Below are 19,031 nucleotides of genomic sequence, written 5' to 3'. Positions count from 1 at the left end.
TATCTTTCCATCACTCTAACTTTGGCCTATTCCTGGCCAAGCTCTAAGTCAAGGTCAGCCCCCACCACCAGTACAAATGCAGCTGGGAGGGGCCTGGAAACTCCTTTGCAACTAGAATAGTTTCTCTGTCAAGCAGAACAATTGATTTATTTGAACTCGGTGTTCATCTGTTTTAAAAGAAGCCTAGAGGAAAACCATTTTGATGTGTGTGATTCAACCAAGGGAAAAGAGGACCACTTCAACCATTCTTAGAAAATCCCCTTCCAAGACCATGCTTCCTGGAATGCCTGGGCTTTAGCCTGAAATTTTTTGATTGAATTCCTAGATGGATATTTATTCCCCAGGGGGAAATTACACATATCGAACCCCTCACCAACAGTGAGAGTATAAGATGAGAGCGGTGCATTCGCGACACGGGGTGGTCCTGGCGAGGTGAGAGCTTCCGTGACATGGTTTGCTCCACTCCATCTTTAGCTTCACCTTAAAGACACAGCACAGCTTTGTAGCACTCCCTGCCTCCCTCACTGATTTAAGAATTCGTTAGCTCTAAGCTTGGGTTTATATCAAGGTCAGGGTTGCTATTTGTTTCAGCCTGGACTTTTAGTCTTAGTCATGAGTATTTCCTGATTTTCTTCCATATTTGGTTCAAACATACAAACCAGTGGACAGCTAATTAAACCTGAGTTCCAGTGAATCAGAAACAGTCTGCTGTGTTCAGTGCTCATCACCTGCATGGCACTACGTGATGCCAGCCACTCGCATCTGCCTGTCATTATTCTGTCAGCTGCAGCCATCTGCGCCGTCAGAAACTCTCAGGGTGGCTGGCTGTGAAGCTTCCAGAATAACAACCTCAACGCCATGTAACTTATGGATACGCTGTTAGGCAGAATATGTCTACAGAAGACACATTAATAGACGTTAGCCAATGTCAGAAAGGAAGAATTAGGGTAAGGTACAACAGCCATATTGCCTCCAAATTGCCAAGGCCACGCACCTCATGACGGGTGTTCCTGGCTCCTTCTGGGCAGGAAAAGATGCTAAGTTGTGATGAATATGCATTGTTTAGTGAATGCAACTATGTGCACTGTAGAAGACAACCATGAAATGATTCTATTAAGAGCACATGCTTGGGAATTTAAGACACAAGTTTCAGGTTCTAGTCACCCCCTTGTTTGTAGTACCTCTCATTCCATAGCCAGCGGTGAAGAGAAAAGCCTTACTTGTTTCCTGTATGTTAAGAATGTGGTTTGATGGGGCATGTGCCTATAATTTGAATTCCTATAAAAGGAGAATTGTTTTATCAATGACTTCCTCACATAAAGAATCCTCTTAGAGCAGAAAAATTGAAAGCAGCCCCAGCCTGACTTCAAAGTTTGTGGTCTTTCCAGTATCACTCCGAGTGGCATCAGTTGTGTGTGTGTGTGTGTGTGTGTGTGTGTGTGTGTAGAGTAGGGGTGGGGAGCACTCTTTCCCCTCAGCAGTCCCTCTTCTCATAGAAAATGTCCTTTTAGTTTCACTCCTTGTCCAGATCTGCCACGACCCAGCCCTAAAACCACCACTGGCGAAGGGAGTCTGGTCATTGGCATGGAGGAGTAAGCGTTGATTGGTTTTGGGTGGCAGAGAATGGGGACCTTCTCTCCTGAGTTCATGGAAGGCCAGGTACCGGGATTGAATTCCAGCTCTGACAACAGCTAGGTGATGATGTCGCCATCGTCCCCAGCACGTTGCCTCTGCCTCTGTCACTGTGTCACACGATCAGGCTTTCCCTTATTGTTTGTGAGCTTATTATAGGGTTCTGGACTCTGTAAGGATGGGCATTACTACTTCTACCAGGGCATGGAAAAGTGCCTTGCCCTCAAGGATGGTTACTAAATATTTATTTAATTGATTAGAATTGTTTCACATTAGTTTATTAAAAGTTTTGTTACCTTTTTAATTGAATCTGTGTTCTTTAAAATTAAGCTGTTTGTTTGAATATTGACACCCTCTGAGTAAAGTTATGTTTATTCATTCCAGAAAATGATTAAGGGCCCTTCATCCTAAAGGTACTGGACTAAAGTTACTGTGGGTGCTTTGTAATATAAACCCTGCAAAGACTGTTTACAATTCTGTGTGGGTGTAGAAGGAAAAAAAAAGGTTCAAATGTAAATATGAGTGGGAAAGAAAACTTGTTTTGAGTCCCTTTTATGCATCTGTTACCATTTTGAAGATTGCATAGTAGAATTTATCATGCTAAAGATTATGAAGTAAAAGAAATGACTTGTATATACAATCACTGAGATTCTATTTGAAGACCCACTTAATAAAAGATTATTTGGGAAAAATAATTACTCTGATAAGTTAAAATTCAGTACATCACATAATTTCATTAGAAAAGTCTTTTTTCAGTAGGATGAGATCAAAAGACCGGATTTTGGTCACTAATGTGGTATAAAGCTTGCAGCAGTGTTTCAAGTCTTAATTTGTTTTGCAGTATAAATACTTTTCAAGAGCTTATCTTTCGATGCAAAGTTCTTCATAGAAATTTCCCTTGGTTTGTCTGAGGTTCGGTGACTATACATGTACAGAATTTTCATGTTAGCAATGATTGGAAGTAATGCCTAAACTTCCATTGTTTACCATTCGCGATACTCTGAGTAAACGTCCCCCAAGCAAGGGGCTGTAGTCCTCGGTTGCATGCCGAGTGGGCATCTACTGGTCACGCACCAGCAGGCTCTGCATCTCCAAGTGTAGTCCTGTATAATGTGGTCTTTGTGTGAGGAGAAATTCGAAGTCGAATTCAACACAGAGAAGGAATGATTTTTAAAGCATTTTATTGTTTGCTAGTGGTACTCGTTTTTCGTTACAGAATTTACGAAGTAAAGTGATGGTTGACACAAATCATTATGTTCTTGTGTCTTTATGAAAGCAACTGAAACAGCTACTTCTGTTGTCCTCTTGCTTTCTGATCTTTTAATCCTGGGGAAGTATAGGAAAGGAACAATTAAATGATCGGCAGATGGTCCCGTTACTACCATTTACAGTAACACATATAGTTTCAGTTTTACCAAAGCAATGTACAGCCATTTAAGTGGAACTCTGTGATTTTCAAAATTTTTGTCATCACTCTCTCTTTAGATGTGAGGGGCCCTAAGGGGGCCCTCTCCCTGACACTTACAAGTTATTAGTGAATAATAAGACCACAATTGCTACCGTTGATTGTGTTCTTGCTGCATAGCAGGCTCTGAGCTCATTACTTCTTTATTTTCCAGAAAGTAACTCTGAGTCTGTCAGTATAATATTTTAATTTTGCACAGGAATTTTAAAGGGTTCAAACTGTGTGTCTGAAGTCACCTTTCCATAAATAGCTCTGGCAAGATGTGAACACATTGTAAAGTTCATGGCCTTTATTGTTAATAAAGAGATAAATGCATTTTCTGTTCAAAAATGGGACATGTCCCTTAGGCTAGAATAATCAACTCTGGGCACCAAGTTATTTAAGACACAATCTATTTAAGATACAATCAATTTTCAAAACTTCCTATGAACATAAATATATTCCAATTATGAAACCATATATAAAAGATAGTATCATGTTTGTTTGTTTTTACAGGGAAACTATGGTGTCTGTACTTGGACAGAGGCTTGAAAGTTATCTGATATAGTGACTTTCTCTTATTTAAAACAAGGGAAAACACTCATAAATGTGAAGTAACTTGTACAATACCACCTTCATTTGGGGACAAAGCTAGCACTGGATTCCTGGTGTCCTGGCTCCCCTTCCAGGTCATTTCCACCTTACTGCTTTTCAGAAGCAAATTATCAATAGCATTTATAACCTGGAATTACATGTGGATACATACGTAAAGTAGAACTACAGACTCTCATACACACAGAGCTACGGTGTTATGCATACGGATAAGGGCCTTTTGTCTTATCGACCATTCCCCATTCGTTTGGAAGAGTTTTCTCTCATGGTAGAGGATTGCATGTGTAATTATGGAAGCTTCTTGCTAGAAAGTTAATCTAGAGTCCCAGCACTGAGAAGGAATCTATTGGTCTGTCTAGCTTAGCTTCCTCCACGTTTAATAAAACATCACTTCAGACAAGAAATCTTCCTGTAAGATTTTTAAAAAGATTTCCCACCTGCCTTTGTAGCCCATTCAAATCTTTGCATCCCCTCACTCTCCAATATGCTCCTTTTTTTTTTGTTCCAGGGCAATGTTAGCCTATTCTTGTTGAACTGATAGTTCCTTAGGCTGTTGCCCTTAAAATTAATGCATTTCAGGTATATATATTACAGTAGAAATTCAAAATATTGTAGGATTTAAGCCCATTCTAAAAGCTGTGTTCCTAACTACTGAGCTCGGTAGATAAACTCATTTACTTACAAAGTTGTAACCTTGATGTCATTAGACAAATTGCATCATTTAAAGTTACAATATAAGTGCGGGCTTGGACAAATACTCATTGGCCTGTAGCTATGGAAACTCTAGCCCCTGGGTTGCTTCAGAACTCGGGGGTCAGTTTCCTTTTGGCATTTTCACAAGAGTTGCGGTGACTTCAAGGGCTACTCACCACTTCTTCGCGCTTGGTCTTATCGGTTGCCGGCCAGGCTTCCAGAGGCAGATCAGGAAGAAGGGGGGGCATGGGCTGCATGGGGAACATCGGATGCAGAGGTGGCTGCGGCGGCAGGGGCTGGAGGGGGTGCATGGGTGGCTGGGGCTGCATGGGCTGGTGAGGCTGCGGCTGGACGTGCTGGGGCTGGTAGGGCTGCTGGGCGGGGGCGGGGAGGTTGGGCTGGTGGTGTTGGGTAGGAGTTATGGAGTGCTGGCCGGGAACGGGCATCATTGGTTGCTGGGGGACCACGGGTTGCTGAGCTGGCACCATGGGGATGTGGTGATGAGGCTGCAGGGCGTGACTCGGGGGGTTCTGCTGGGACAGCACGGGAATGATTTGGTGGTGCAGCCATCCACCCATGGGTTCGTAACCATAGGAAGGGTACTGGTGAGAAACAGAGAGTCAGGTTTTACCATCGGCTCCTTTGACTTCCAGCTGGAGCACCAGCAGCTTTGTCTTTTTAATACAGCAATAGGAATATCCATTTTCCTGGGCAAGACTTTCTAACTGCACAGGTAGGGCCCTTTCCAAACTAGATCCCCATCCGTGTGGGTATGTGGCACAGGCATGCAGCTTCACTTACAGGGGACTTGAAAGGCATGCTTCCAGGGCTAAGAACAAAGTATTTCAAAAGACTAAGAACAAAATAGCTACCTACCGGAGGCCTGATCATGTTCTGGTACCACTTCAGCGGGGTAAGCACCTTAAGAAAAGGAGACATTAGAGTATATATGTGTGGATTCGGCCACTCACTCACACACTCACTTCGCAGTCCTGGCAAAGTCGATAGCCTGAAAGTTGATAGCACTACAGAAGAAAGAATCAGGAAAACATCTGTCACGTGCTTCCTGTGTGTGAGGCGCTCCATTCCAGCGCTCCATTCCACACACTTTCCATGCTTCTGCACTACTCTGAGGCCAGTGTCCTCACCCTCGCTTTTACAGGCAAGGCCATGGAACATTAAAGAGGCTCCTGAGTGTGACTGAGGTCATGGACATGGTAATTCTGTTTTATTTCCCAGTTCCTGGTCCTCTTTGCGAGAGTGAAGCAAAGCAGAAATAGCCTAACTTACGTACTTTTGTACTGGATACCGCAGTAAAAGATGAAAGGGCATACGAAATAGCTGCTCGTCCTACAGACAGGTAATCTGGGCAAATATGTCAACCTTTGCAGGTGTAACAGGTGTATCTTGCCTCAAATTCCCAGTAACAGTTTTTTCTCAGCTTGGATGACTGAACAGACTCACAGGGCATCACATGAGCTCTGAGAGAAGTGAGCTTCCCTCCTTTCCAAGCAGTGCATCGGCCTCAGTCTAGCAACTCCCCTCAGCACAGCACAGAATTTGGAACCAACACAATTACTAAACTTGTTTCCGCTCTATGTGACCAAGCACCTCTTAGAGTTCTTGACTCTTTTGCTCCCCCAACAAAATTTTGAAGTGTGGCTATTACAATTATTTCCCTTTTCCAGATGAGGAAACCAAAGTTTCAGAGAGAGAAAATCATTAAGCCGAGGTCACATGGTTAGTATGGGGCAGAGGAGAGCCTGGAGCAGATGCCCCAAAGACTCTGCTTTCGCTTGCTCTGTGGGGTGTCTCCTAGACCACTGGTCCACTAATCGTTTAGTGAGGACACTAGAGGGAGACGCTTGGAGTGCCAGCATCATTCAATCTGTTGTTGGGAAGCACCTGAAATGACATCCTGGCTGAGGCCACATTTCATGCCTGGGGTAGAGCAGAGGTGCTCAGCCACAGTCCACTTTCTGCTCCGCCACTGGACAGGCCTGGCTGTGGCGGTTCCCAGTAGACAATTTTGTAGCCACATAAAGAGAAGAGATTGAGTCAGAGAGACCAGGTAGGAGTGTCTGGGCAATGTGGGTTTGAGGTATATTTAGAATTTAACATAGAAGGGGCTGAGAAGCATCTTGAATGAAGAATCAACACACTGTTCTTTATAGAGCTCAGGACATTGTTAATTCAAACAATGGTCAAAATGAGTAAAGAGAAAAATTACCTCATAGCTGAAGTTGATATAACCAGGGTGCCCAGGATGAGGTGGTAGCTTTTATGGGGAGGAGAAAGGAAAAGAAGATGAGAGGAGGGGGTAGATGAAGAGGGAGAGAGAAAGAGAGAAAGGAAGAGATTAAGTCAATATGCAATTGTTCACATTAAGAGAGACTAAAGCTACTTTAAAAAAATCTATGTAGTGCGGAATATACCTGAGGTCTACTTTGAGTTTCAGTGTGCACCCTGTGTAGGAGAGGAAACCTTTTCTTTTAAAGAGGTCCAGGACAACTAACTGACACTCTGGGGGTGATGGTCTTATGGTGGGAGACGTGGCAACAGGAGCCAGCACTCATTTATCCCCCAGGGGTCTCTGGACTCCCCCTACCCTGTGTCTCGGGGCACCCTGCCCTAGCTGCCCATTCTAGTTCCTGATGAAACTCACTCCAAGTCAGGGAGAGGAAGTGCCAGCAAGAGGAGAATTGTCTCCTAAGCCTTCCCTTCTAGTGCAGGTGCCTAGTACTCCACATAATTGCATGCAAAGGACCTGAATAGCAACAAAAGGAGCAGTTAGGTGGGAATGAGCGATGAAGGGGAGAACTAGATGGGGCGCAGTGGAGATAGTGTAGCCCCCCAGACAATGAAAGAGTTGGGTTTTGAAGTCTAAGCCAATTCTTTTATGATTCTGTCAACATTTTTACAGCAGAAGAATTGAGCACTTCAAAGTCAAAACAACCTGGATAATTATCTAAATCAGGACTGAATGTCCTTTCATTCGCGGAGGCCAAGTGACTGATGCCTGCATTGTGCATTCTAGATGGGGGAGAGGGAGAGAGAATCAGCAGAATTTCTTCCTGAGACACGGAGCTGATCAGGCTCTATTCTTTTCAAATGATTGCATTTTATCAGAGGGCCTGTTCGCTCTCGTCTGATTGTGGATCATTTTAGTCAGGAACTGTCTTTTCTAGACTTTCTTGATATGAACCCTTGGAGAGAGGGGATGTTGAATGTTGAGTAAGGGCTGAATTTGCAGCACAGAGGCCCCTCTGGAACTAGGAAGTGGCCAGTGCAGAGTTTCCGGAAGTCTGAGCAGAGTCTTGCTGTTGTGGGTGGGAGGAAGAAGTGGCCATGCAAGCTTTGCTGGCTTCTGGTTGTATCAACTGCGCGCTGTACCACGGCTTTGCAGTGGCACCTACCCTGTGTGCCTGAGCACTCAGCTCTCTGACTGGTGTGGCTCTGTCTGAGAGAAAGGGTCATGCTGCTGGCAGTTGGCACATCTCAGGGGCCCAGTACCCGGGGCCCAGCAGGCAGACAGAATTGTGTGCTTAACAGAGGCACCCAAGGGCAAGGCCGCTGACAACAGTGGGCTGGCTTGAGGTGGGACTCGGGGATAGATAGTTTACCCTCAGATGGACCACAGAAGGAAAAGGAAGTAGCATCTCTTCTTGGAGGCCAAGAAGAGATTTGGAAACTGGTGAGAGATTGGGTTTTAGAGAAAACAGGGGTTTTGCAGTATCTGCCTACGGCTGATGAAGCACTGGGTATGGAGACCTTTCAGTGTCCCTTCTGAAAGTTTCCTCCATCTATAGCTAGTCAACAAGTTCTACAAGCTAATTGTGTCCACAGGATCTGCTGGGGTGCTCAACAAATGCAGTTCCTGAGGCCCACCTAGCTCTATCGAGTCAGACCCTCTGGCAAGCATCCGGAGCCCATTTTTGAAAAGCAGCAAGCTCCATATGTGTTTCTGAAACACAGAGATGTTCAAGGACATCTGATCCTGTACTGTTTTCAGCCCTAAAGTTTGCCAAGGAAAGGGCAGAATTTTCTTCCCAAGCATGTGAAATGGAACTTTGGCTCATGCAGGGGTCTTTCACTTACAGGCATAGAGAAGGCTGCTCCCAGGAGGCAGGCAAATAAAATCCAGGTCCCCATTTCTGGACAGCCCTGAAAGAGAAGTCAACACCCACTCTTCTCATCTCTTCTCAGAAGCAGACACAATATTCCACAAGACTCATAGCATCTACGTTAGTCTGCTGGTAGCAGAAAAGCTGAGGCTACCCTCCGTGAGGTCACCTCACCCTCTGTGATTGCCACCTCCCAGCCCCTGTCCTGGCTGCAGCGGTGATTAAGATGCTTTCCACTTAGGTTAGACCCCAACGAGTTGTAAGGACACGAATAAAGCGTCATGCTATCGCTTTGCATGAGCTTTTCCTACACCTGTCTCTTCTGGAGGGTCGCAGAAGCTAATCGGAGTTCAGAGTTAACGATTTCAAAAACAGAGCTGGCTCTGAAAGTGGAGGAGATCATCGGGGTACACAGTATTTTATACCTTTAAAGTCAAGAGGCAGGAAAATGGTTTTGTACAGTCTGCTGAACACGACTGCTGCTAAAATCCAAGACTAAGACTACTCATCTGAGAAAAGGCATTAGGTCAATGGCCAAAATGGAGGAAGGAAGCAGAGGGCATTTTCTGGGTGTTCTGGCTAGTGGCACTTTGGGCAGTATCTCTGCAGGAGCGGAGGAGAAGATGGGGTTGAATGGGAGGGGAGGCCGGTGCTGGGCCCTGATGATTCCCTGAAGTTTGAATCCCCTCCAGTTAAGAGTCCACATTTAGTCAATAGCATCTTCCTTTTATTTGATGCTCTGCTGTATTGATTCCACTAACGAGAGCCTGGGGGCTTGAAGCCAAACAGGGCAGCCGAAAATATGCACGTTGCTTTGGACTGCAAATTACCGGCTAACATTGAAATCTGTCAGAAGACCTTAAATTGCGCGCAGGCAGTGCACATCCTGGCAAGCTGGCTCCGAGGAGTGCACTGAATTCTCCTACCCACTCAGTCTGCTGTTTTTAAAAGTCGAGCTAATGTGAAAATGCATTTCATGTATGGCTCTAGCTGAGTAATTAAATAAAATGCTTTTCAAAGGAATGGATCTCAGCCTGTGGAAGAATTATTTTCACTTAAACTGGTAAGTAAATAAAGTGCTCTGCCGTGAGATTTGGGGCCCCCCCCCAAAAGTGCTTTCTGATCTAGAATTTAAACAAAACAGACAAAACACTTCACCGGCATTAGAAAGTAGGATAATTCATTTAAGTAATCAGAGTCTAATTTAATCACGGCCCATCTGTAGGATTAACTGAATATCGACAAAGAGCAGAAAGTATTAGCAATGCAGGATACATGTGCATATTCTGAATATGAAATACAGAAAAAGGAAAAGCACAACAAAAGATACCGAACGATGACTAAAATCCACCTACCTGTGAATGCACGTATTCAGAGTAAGTTTCTGTCTGAAACTCAGGGGTGTTTGATCCTATAGATGTCTTCCAACTAAAGGCTCAATTTATATCATTCATGGCATCTACAGCAACCAATCAGGTTTCTGCAAGTAAAATTGTTGAGTAGCGTGAAAAACCCCTGTATCATGAATTTTTCGAGGCTGCGTTCAAGCATGAGGCTGTATGTTGCCATTAGTGCACACGGAGCCTTTCATTATGGGCAATAACGGGTTCAAGAGGCGAAAAGTTTCCTCAGGCTGCTTTTAAGTCAGCAAATGAGTTGACTGAGCATGCTGATTCACTTTTACTTTTCAGAAGTGGCAGTGGCATTGTCTGGTCACTGGTTCTAGCAAGCAGAACGTTGTTGTTTACCTTTGCATGTGCCAGTTGTTTCAGACCTGGAAAAATGGATTCAAACCCCACTTCTGGCGAAACCTCAAAGCACTCTCCAGTCTCCATCTGAGGGTTTACACTCTCCGGACCCCACTGCTCTACTTTCTACTTCCATTGAAGGTGACCTCTCTGTTTCCGGCGGCTATGCCTTTACCATCATTCTGGTGTCCAGCAAAAGAGAGACCATAGTCCTTTCTCCTTAGCCCCATCCTGTAACCCGTGTGTCGGCACAACCATGAAATCCAGGATATTTCAGCAGCAGATGTCTTACTGCTCCTGAGCAAGAAGCAAGGAACTCTCCGACAAAGGCAAGGAGCGTACCCTGCGCTAGACCACACACCTACAGGTGTATTTCAATTCTTGCAAACAAAAATGTATCATAGGGCTGATTGCCCACGCTCCCCCAGCCCGTAAAGTAGCCCCTCCCCACATGACGGCCCTTCATTGTCAACATCCTTCTGGCCCAGCCCCATTTTCTCCTACAAGAATATCCACATTCCTGTATTTTCCTTTCTCCGAGCTCTAACTGTCCCTTTAGTTGAATTGTCCTCGTGTTCCCAGCAGCCTAAGCAGAAACAACCAAAGCCGTGCTGGAAGAGGACCTCTGGTTTAGCTGCTCAATCTGTGTCTTCTACTGTTCTGCTTTAGTAAGGCGCATGGACGTTTTGCTTTCATTCAAGTAAAAAGCCCATTTGTAACTAGCGATAAGAGTTATCTAATCAGTTGTCTGTTAATATTTTATCAATGAAGGAAATACTGACTCTCTGTCCAGACGCTATTGGCAGTATAGCTGGCCTGCTTTGACTGCTTAACTACTGTCTTCAAGGTGTGCACACGTGCCTATACCTGTACTTTTATGGGGGTGCTCTGTAGTGGCTGAATTAAATTCCAGAAGAAAATGTCCATGACAGGCAATGCAGTATTAAGAGCTAGAGCTTAGGCTCCATGGGTCCAGAGTGCAGCTTCCCTGAGGCTTGTGGGACTGTTGACAAGACTGTTGACTGTGGAGGCTGTCTGGGCCTCAGTTTCCTCTTCAGTAAAATGGAGATAAGAGTAGAACCTATCTAGAGGATTAGTGTGAAAACTGAATGATAGACGAGAGGTCTCTGGGGGAAATGGGTTTATAGCCCTCCCAGCCCCCAAACTTGGCACACAGTAAGTATTTAGAAACACTAGTACATACGATTCTAACCTGGTCTTTGGGGATGAATTCGTAGAGAATGAATTATCATTGCAAAGAAATGATTTTGATCAGAGAAAAGGAAAAGGAGAGGGAGCAGGAAGAAGAAAGTGGAAGGTTGGAGCAGGTAAAATATATAAATGAAAGTGAACACAGAATAGGCTTTCAAAAGTTAGCTGTTGCCAAGGTTTGCATTGACTCATGAGTATATTTCATGGTGAATTGTGTATCGGAGACAAGGATTCTTGTTGAAGGAAGTTGCAAAATTAATTCTAGAACAATCGGCATCTGCTTCTTTGGAGGAGATGGGACTATACCATAAGGTGGTAAAGGGGGTTAGGAGAGAGAGGAATGGAATGTAATCATGTTATATTTCAATCTTGTTTCCCATTTTATTTAATCACATATTGGAATTCCTGAGAGGAATCAGGGCCTATTTTTCCTACAGATGTGTGGGTAATCTCTACTAGGAAGTCATGGATAAATGTCTAGTGGTCTTGTCATTTTATAGTATTTATCTCATTATTCCATCTCACCTTTCAAGAAAGACTCTATGTGTTCGGCTGCGCTCAGAAGCAGAATGCTCCTCCCTGTGGCAATAATTCCTCCGGTTCGCTGTATTGTGAGTTACTGCTAATTCCCCATGTCAACTGCCCACACTTTGAGGGACAATATAACAGAGACGATATGAATCTCCCATTTATATTCTCCACTGCTGCCGAAGTCATAAAGTGCTAAATATGGATCTCTTGGAATAAAATCTCTTCCACTAACTTAGCTACCTCTTATGCAGTTTAAAAGTCACTCAGTGTCTTGGGGGGGGAAACCCAAAATTTACTGCAAAGTGTTCCTGTAAACAGTTTCTTCATTGATGAATAAGCTGATTTTATAAAAGAAAAGAGAATTTAGTACAACTTATTCTCTTAGAGAGAGGGTACAACCATTGTAGCATGTTTATAGTCTTGTTTTTCTTGCTCTTTGAGGTCAAATACTTTCTTCTCTTTATAAAAAACATCCCATTTTAAAAATGGATCATAAGCATAAAATCTTTCCCTTGAGGGCAGTACCTCAAAGCAAGTGCCAGCATGGCCCTAGACTGTCTTCATTCACTTGGGCATCGCTCTAAACACACGTGGTGAACACTTGTTATCGGGACTCGGCTGTTGTTACTGTAGGGGACACACACTGTTTCTGAAAGCTTTTCTCCAAAACGATGACTGCATAAATGCCATGATGAATCACAGCTTGCTGGGAAGGAGGCGGGGCCAAGAAAAGGTTATAAAAATACCACATTCAGGGTGTCTTCTGGCTCAGAAGCAGCTGCTGTGAGGCCCTCCTGAGGCCTGGAGGCTTAAGCAGGACTGCGGCATATTCAGATCATGTGGAAGAACGTCAGGTTGGGGCACCAATGAACACCCCGAGAGTCCCTCCCTCCCAGTGGTCAGATGAGGAAAGCGTGGCTAAGTCCCAGGCAGCTAGAACCTGAGCCGCCACCATTACAGCTCCTGGCCGGGGCCCAGCAAATCCTGGGGACCAGAGCCACAGCAGTCAAGAGCTCTGAACATGTCGTCCATGCCCACAAACCCTCAAGCCCTGCGGTGCCTGGCCGCAGACAAATGGTAGGGCACTCGACAGCCACCACCAGCAGCTGCTTATACCCACTTAAAGCATAGATGCCATTTAATATACCATCGATGCTTGTAAAGAATACATGTGGGTGGTGCTTTGTGAGTTTACAGAAGTTCTTCTGACATGTTTTGATAGTAGCAATTCCTTTTCTTGATGCACAGCACATCTTCCATTGCTCTGTTAGCAGCTTCTCCCCTTCTAAATGGCTGCTTCTGGCTTAGCGGCACTGGAAAATCCAATGTCCAAGCTTGAGAAGTATGTGTGGACTGCGAGCCAGGACAGTCTCGCAGGGTGCATCTGTGACAGAAGCCAGCAGATTTCAGTTCTGTTCCACTGACTCTTGGATGCTGAGCGGATGTTTCATTTTGTTCGAGGTTTTTTCCCCTCTGCTTAACTTCCTGGTTTGGGGGACTGGCCAAGGTGAGTGGGTGACCAGATGAGTCAGGTGTTAGGAGTTGCAAAAGCCTTTTTTCCATCTAGAGCAGGTCAACTTTCGCATCATCTGGAACAAGCTGGTCCAGGATTATCCAGTATTCTGGGATAATCTCAAGACTAGTAGTATAATCTTGGGCTTTTAGAATCATTTCATCCCAAGGAATAATATCAACAGAATGACAACAAAACCCCTCTCATCCACATTCACAGATTTTAATGATTGCAAACCATCAGTTCCTAGTCTAGAATTTACTGGAACGAACTCTGTTCTGTGGCTAGGTACTTGAAGCTATGAAGTAAAAAAGGAGGGAATCTTCTACAAGTTAACCATACTGAAAAAGTGAGTAGACTTGAGGGCAGAAGCGTAAGAAAAGCAGTACCAAGGAAGGAAGCAGAGAGAAGAGAGGTCTGTGTGTGGCGCGGGGAGTGCACTGCCTGCAACCAAAAGCGGTCACAGGCTCCCGAAGCCGCAGGCCCTGAAAATGAACCAGGAAGCGTATTCACAACACAAGAGGAAGTGAAAGAGCTCCGCAGTAAGGAGAGCTGGCCCCAGGCCCTGGACATGTTCCTCAAAGGCCACCATTGTGATGTCATTCAAGGCCATTATCTGATACTTAGTGTATGCCTAACCCTGCCTTGAAGTTCAAAGACGAATGGGACAGAGATCCATTTCCTGAATGTCCACGGTCCCTAGAATTCCCCATTCTGAGCTAGGACAGAGGATGCCGGAAGTGGGTGTTGGGACAAACCATCACACCTTCAGGAAAATAAGACTCTTCGTGCCCATGTCTGTATTTATGGTTGAGAAAGAGCGGAGTGGGGAGAGGGAGGCTGGTAACCCCAAAAGGCCTCAGGAGGCCATGGCAAGGGCTGGGCATCTAGAGTATTCCAGTAGTTTGGGAAGGGCCCCTCAGTCCTGGAGCCTGAAGACCTGTGCTTGCTGCTTCTGCCGTGGTTGTGCTAATACATCCACCTGAGCCATCAGGAAAGGCCCAATAGAGCCAGGCCACGCTGTCTTGAGGACAGGGTCAAGTAGGTGTGGGTGTTTAAGAGCTGCCATTTAGAGCAAAGTGTCTCCCCAGTAGGGTCTGCTTCCAGTCAGGGAGGGCACATAGAGCATTCGCAATAAGAGTGTTAGGCTGTATTTGTGGACATTAAAAGATGTTTGGGAAATATTGTTTGTTTAGTGGAAAAAAAGAGATTTTTAAACTCCCCTTTCTCTAAACTGATCCTCCTCCTCCTCTTCCCTTCTCCCTTCCTGCCTCCCCATTTCAGGAGATATACACCAGAATATTGACAGTAGTTATATAAAGGACTCCTTCCTGGAAGTCGCTGAGTAGCCAGGATTTTATTCTCTTTCTCTTAAAAGTCCGCCCATGCCAGTAATGCAAGGGAGATACCAGAAGTCCAGGGTATAGTATTTCTCATTCATCTTCCAGGAGTGTGAGAGATAGTGCTAAACCCCCTGTAGGCTTGGGTTTGTTTCATTTTCCAGAGAGGGAGTGGAAGGGGGTGAACATAAACTTCAGGACAAAGTAGCAGCAACTATACTTTTTAGGAGATAAGGGTCCCTTTTAGATCACTAGTCCAAAGAACTAAATGATATGAGCATTTACAGAAGGGTCATACAGCTTATAATTTAAAAGGCCTGTAAGCATTTGCTAAGTATCTGGTGGAGCAGTTTCAAAAAGGGAAATTATATGTGCATGGATTATATGTTGTTTGGGTTATAATTAACTGCTAACTTAGGAGTGAAAATATTACGTGTGTTAACAGAGGTGACACAGGAATGTAAAACAAGCCTTTTTGTTTCTGCCTAGTGGACAAAATAAACCAAAATAACTTGCACTTTCCTGCTGGGGCTCAAAGTCCGCATAGGCTGCTCGGCAGCTTCCACACAAAACAACGATGCTGTGGTGGAGAGATCTTGGTCTTTGGGCAGAAGACAGCCTAGGTCAGGGCTCCGGTGCCCAGGACATCTGCCCCTAGCCAGCATGCTTGACTCCTCAGCACCCTTAGCATCCTGTCTGCAAAACGGGAGGTCAGTAATTACAGGGGAAGCTTGTAATGCCATTCGGTACACACGCGACTCTTCTTAACCATGATTTGCAATATTCATCATGACACTTTTAGTAGTTGCTGGGGGAGCAATTTTCAAGCAGCAAAGGGAAAAGCTTGCCGCCCAAAGGCTAGGAATGGTCCTGCTCACATATTTGAAATGCAAAATGTCTTCTGTTGTTCTGAGACAGAAAAATTGTATAGTGTTGCATTCAGTAGGTGCCTCTAATCTTCGTCGCTTAGGGAACTGCCCAGTTTCATAAATGCAACATGTCACAGACCCCTTCCACGTGATCTGCTAGTTCTGCAGGGACAGAGGGCAGGGCCACAGACCAGGAACGTCACCAGTTGTGCCATCGCTGCCCTTCTCAGTCTCCATCCCAGCTACCACGTTAGCTGGTGCGGCTTCTGTCAGAGCTGGAGTCCTGAGCACTTTTCTGGGTACTATCTTTTTCATTGTGTCCATAAGTTCTATAAAATTCAGTTATAGTAATTACAAATCATTTTCCAACCTCTGCAAAATATCACATCATAACTGGTGTGTCTGGAATTGATTTGATCTGAATATAATTCTGAGGGATAGAAGAAGTCAAGGAATGACTAGAAGCCAACTGAATGTACTCACATAATAGTGAATTTTTATGGGAAAAGAAATGAAACAGATAGGTAACAGAATTCTGTGGAGTGGGTGCTTGTTTGTCCTCATTGTCAATGACACCCCCAGTCTAATGCTAAGAAAGCTTCAGAATCATAAAATCTCCATTTTGTAAATCTTGCTTAATGTATCATTGTCATCATCATGCTCTTTGGAGCATCATAGTTAAGCAAAAAGTCTCTTTTCAATAGCATTCTGCACAATTTCCTGAATTTTTAAAATCATTACAAGGAATAGTGATTGGATAGCTGTGATATTCAAGACCTAGTACACGTGTAAACATTTGGCTTGGTAGCTATATAATGGAATATTATTCAGTCATAAAAGGGGTGAAGTACTGGCATACACGACAACGTGGGTGAACCTTGAAAACATTAGGCTAAGTGAAAGAAGCCAGTCACAAAAGACCATATATTGTATGATTTATTTTCTATGAAATGCCCAGAAAAGGCAAATCCATAGAGACTGAAAGAAGGTTCTCTTTTCCCAGGAGCTGGGGGCAAGAAGGAGTGGGGAGTGATTGCTAGTGGGTTTGAATTTTTGGGGGATGGGGAAGTTGATGGAAATGTTCTGGAATGAGAAGATGGTGATAGGTGCCTAGCCTTGTGTTATATGAAAATCCACTCAATATACACTTTAACGTGGTGAATTATATCTTCTTTAAAAAGGCTTGTCAAAATACATGTCTCTGCCCTCTAGAAACTACAGACTTTATATATGATATAAAATAGACTTTATATATGATATAAAATCATATAAGTATATATGATACAAAATATGAAACGTGAAAGGCTAAACATAGGTCAGTAATGTGGAATAACAGCACAAGAATGATGATCCAGATGGTGACGATGACTATATTGATGAAACCAACATTGATCAAGTGTCAGCCCGTTTTAGCATTTGACATGTTTTTTTTTTTTAATAGAATTTTACTAATTTACCATTTGCTTACATAGCTCCATGATTTGGGGAGCACAGCCTCACACCTCCAGATCCACACATCCTTGACTCACCCTCCCCCCCCCGAGCTCCAGTGCCAACAGTGTCACATTATCCTTGTCCCCATCACCACCTCCCCCTCCCCTCTGGTAACCACCATATTTTTCAGAGTTATTGTTGTAGTATTTTGGTATTTTGCTAGCTTGTTTTCCTTGGTTATTTATATTCCACAAATGAGTCAAATCATCTGGTTACTGTCTTTCCCTTTCTGACATTTCATTGAGCACAATTGTCAGAGCCATCCATTTGGTCCCCAAAAGTGCTATTTCATCATTTTAGATAGCTGAGTAGTATTCCTTTGCGCGCACACACGCACACACCCCATAGTGTCTTTATCTAATCATCTGGTAAGCATTTACATTGGTTTCATATCTTGGCTGTGGTTAAAAAAAAATGCTGCTAGGAACATGGTGGAACATTTCATTTCAATGTTTTCATATCCTTTGGATAAATACTCAGGTGTGGTATTGCTGGGTCATATGGTTACTTCCATTTTCAGGTTTTTAAGGAACTCTATAACATTTTTTTTTCACTGAAAATATACCAATCTACCCTCCAACAACCAATGAAAATTTCTTCACTTTTTTCACACCCTCACCAACATTTATTGTTTCCAGTCTTTTGGATGTAGGCCATTCTTACAGGAGTGAGGTGATATTTAAAATTCAGGTAGATCACTTTTTAACTCCATATGCAAAATTTAATTCAAAACGGGTTAAAGACTTGGATAAAAGACCTGAAACCACAAGATAATACAAGAAAACATGCAATAAACTCCTAGATATCAACAACGGCAGAGATGTATTTGGACACAATTTCAATGGCAAGGAAAACAAAGCACAAAAAAAAAAAATGTACAGTGCAAGTCACCACCATAAAAACAAGACAATCTAGGAACTGGGAGAAGATACTGCAGATTATAAGTCTGACAAGGGGTTAATTTCCAGAACAGTGGAAATAGCGAATACAACTCAGCAACAACAAATCAACCCAGTTTTAAAAATTGGCAAAAACCCTAAGTAGACATGTCTCCAAAAAAGGGACACACAGGTGGCTCAGAGACTCATGGAAAAAATACTCGCCATCACTTATTCTAAGGGAAACACAAATGAAAATTACAATGAGATACATGTTTCAACATTTACTGGTTATTTTTCACATGCCAGACATGTTCCAAGGTCATGGAGTGCATTAGCAAGACAACATCTCTGCTCGCAATCTCACAGATAGCTGCCAGGAAGTGTCGGTATAATAAGAGTGATACATGAGCAGGTGAGGTGACGTAGAAGGGAAAATGTGCCTCTGACCAGGCGGGTTTGAAAGTGCTGGGTTGCAAGCAATAAGGTGATTCCTTCTAAATAAAATCCTGCAGGAGGCAAGGCATTCACCCGAGGCTCTGGAGGGCCAGAGCTGCATACTGGCACTACTGGCGGGACACACGGTGATGGTGGGTAGACTGTAAGGCGAGCCAAGGGCGACAGTGTGGAGTGCTTCTCTGCTGTTTGCTGTTAAATATAGAACTTCTTGCCTAACGTAGCTGCTGCCATTCATCACAGATGAGGGATTTTGGAAAAAGGTGAAGTAATGTCTGGGTTTGGGGGTGCAAAGGATTTGGATAGCCATAGACTAGTCAAATATATAGACACAGACAAGTCACAGGACTTAAATGGTAAAGGGCAGCGCATGTTTGAGTATGAAGGAGATCAGCTGGGCAGGAGTGGAGGGTTTAGATAGAAAAATAGTGCAGGCCCTCCCTGGTGGCAAAGCAGGTTAAATTGCAGCACTGCAAGCCAGCCAC

At 44.0% G+C, this 19,031-nt stretch overlaps 2 protein-coding genes across 6 annotated transcripts in view; one reads left to right on the top strand and one right to left on the bottom strand.

Moving 5' to 3' along the window:
• The window catches only part of ARHGAP6 (Rho GTPase activating protein 6), a 357,916-nt gene that overhangs the window by 247,624 nt on the left and 91,261 nt on the right, over nt 1-19,031 (top strand). The window lies entirely within an intron of this gene.
• AMELX (amelogenin, X-linked) lies at nt 2,797-9,912 on the bottom strand. 2 transcript variants are annotated; one of them, XM_004689845.1, is made up of 6 exons: nt 9,861-9,912; nt 8,480-8,545; nt 6,612-6,659; nt 5,258-5,302; nt 4,558-4,983; nt 2,797-2,958 (listed from the first exon to the last, which is right to left on the bottom strand). In XM_004689845.1, the coding sequence occupies exons 2-6, from the start codon at nt 8,531-8,533 to the stop codon at nt 2,953-2,955; spliced, it is 579 nt and encodes a 192-aa protein (XP_004689902.1). In that variant the 5' UTR covers nt 8,534-8,545; nt 9,861-9,912; the 3' UTR covers nt 2,797-2,952. The 2 variants fall into 2 exon arrangements, with proteins under 2 accessions (XP_004689902.1, XP_012585811.1); XM_012730357.1 differs by lacking the exon at nt 9,861-9,912 and adding an exon at nt 8,931-8,935 and having other exon boundaries at nt 2,838-2,958.

This window comes from Condylura cristata, unplaced genomic scaffold (assembly GCF_000260355.1).
Source record: "Condylura cristata isolate star-nosed mole 26May11 unplaced genomic scaffold, ConCri1.0 scaffold00027, whole genome shotgun sequence".
NCBI classification, from domain to species: domain Eukaryota; kingdom Metazoa; phylum Chordata; class Mammalia; order Eulipotyphla; family Talpidae; genus Condylura; species Condylura cristata.
The sequence above is the reverse complement of the archived record's forward strand: the minus strand, read 5'-3'. Positions and strand labels throughout refer to the sequence as shown.

Coding starts and splice junctions, on each gene's coding strand:
- AMELX (XM_004689845.1), bottom strand. CDS start 8,533: ATGGGGACCTGGATTTTATTTGCCTGCCTCCTGGGAGCAGCCTTCTCT. Junction 6,660..8,479: donor GAGCAGCCTTCTCTATGCCT/GTAAGTGAAAGA, acceptor TCCCCATAAAAG/CTACCACCTCATCCTGGGCA. Junction 5,303..6,611: donor ATATCAACTTCAGCTATGAG/GTAATTTTTCTC, acceptor CCTTTTCTTAAG/GTGCTTACCCCGCTGAAGTG.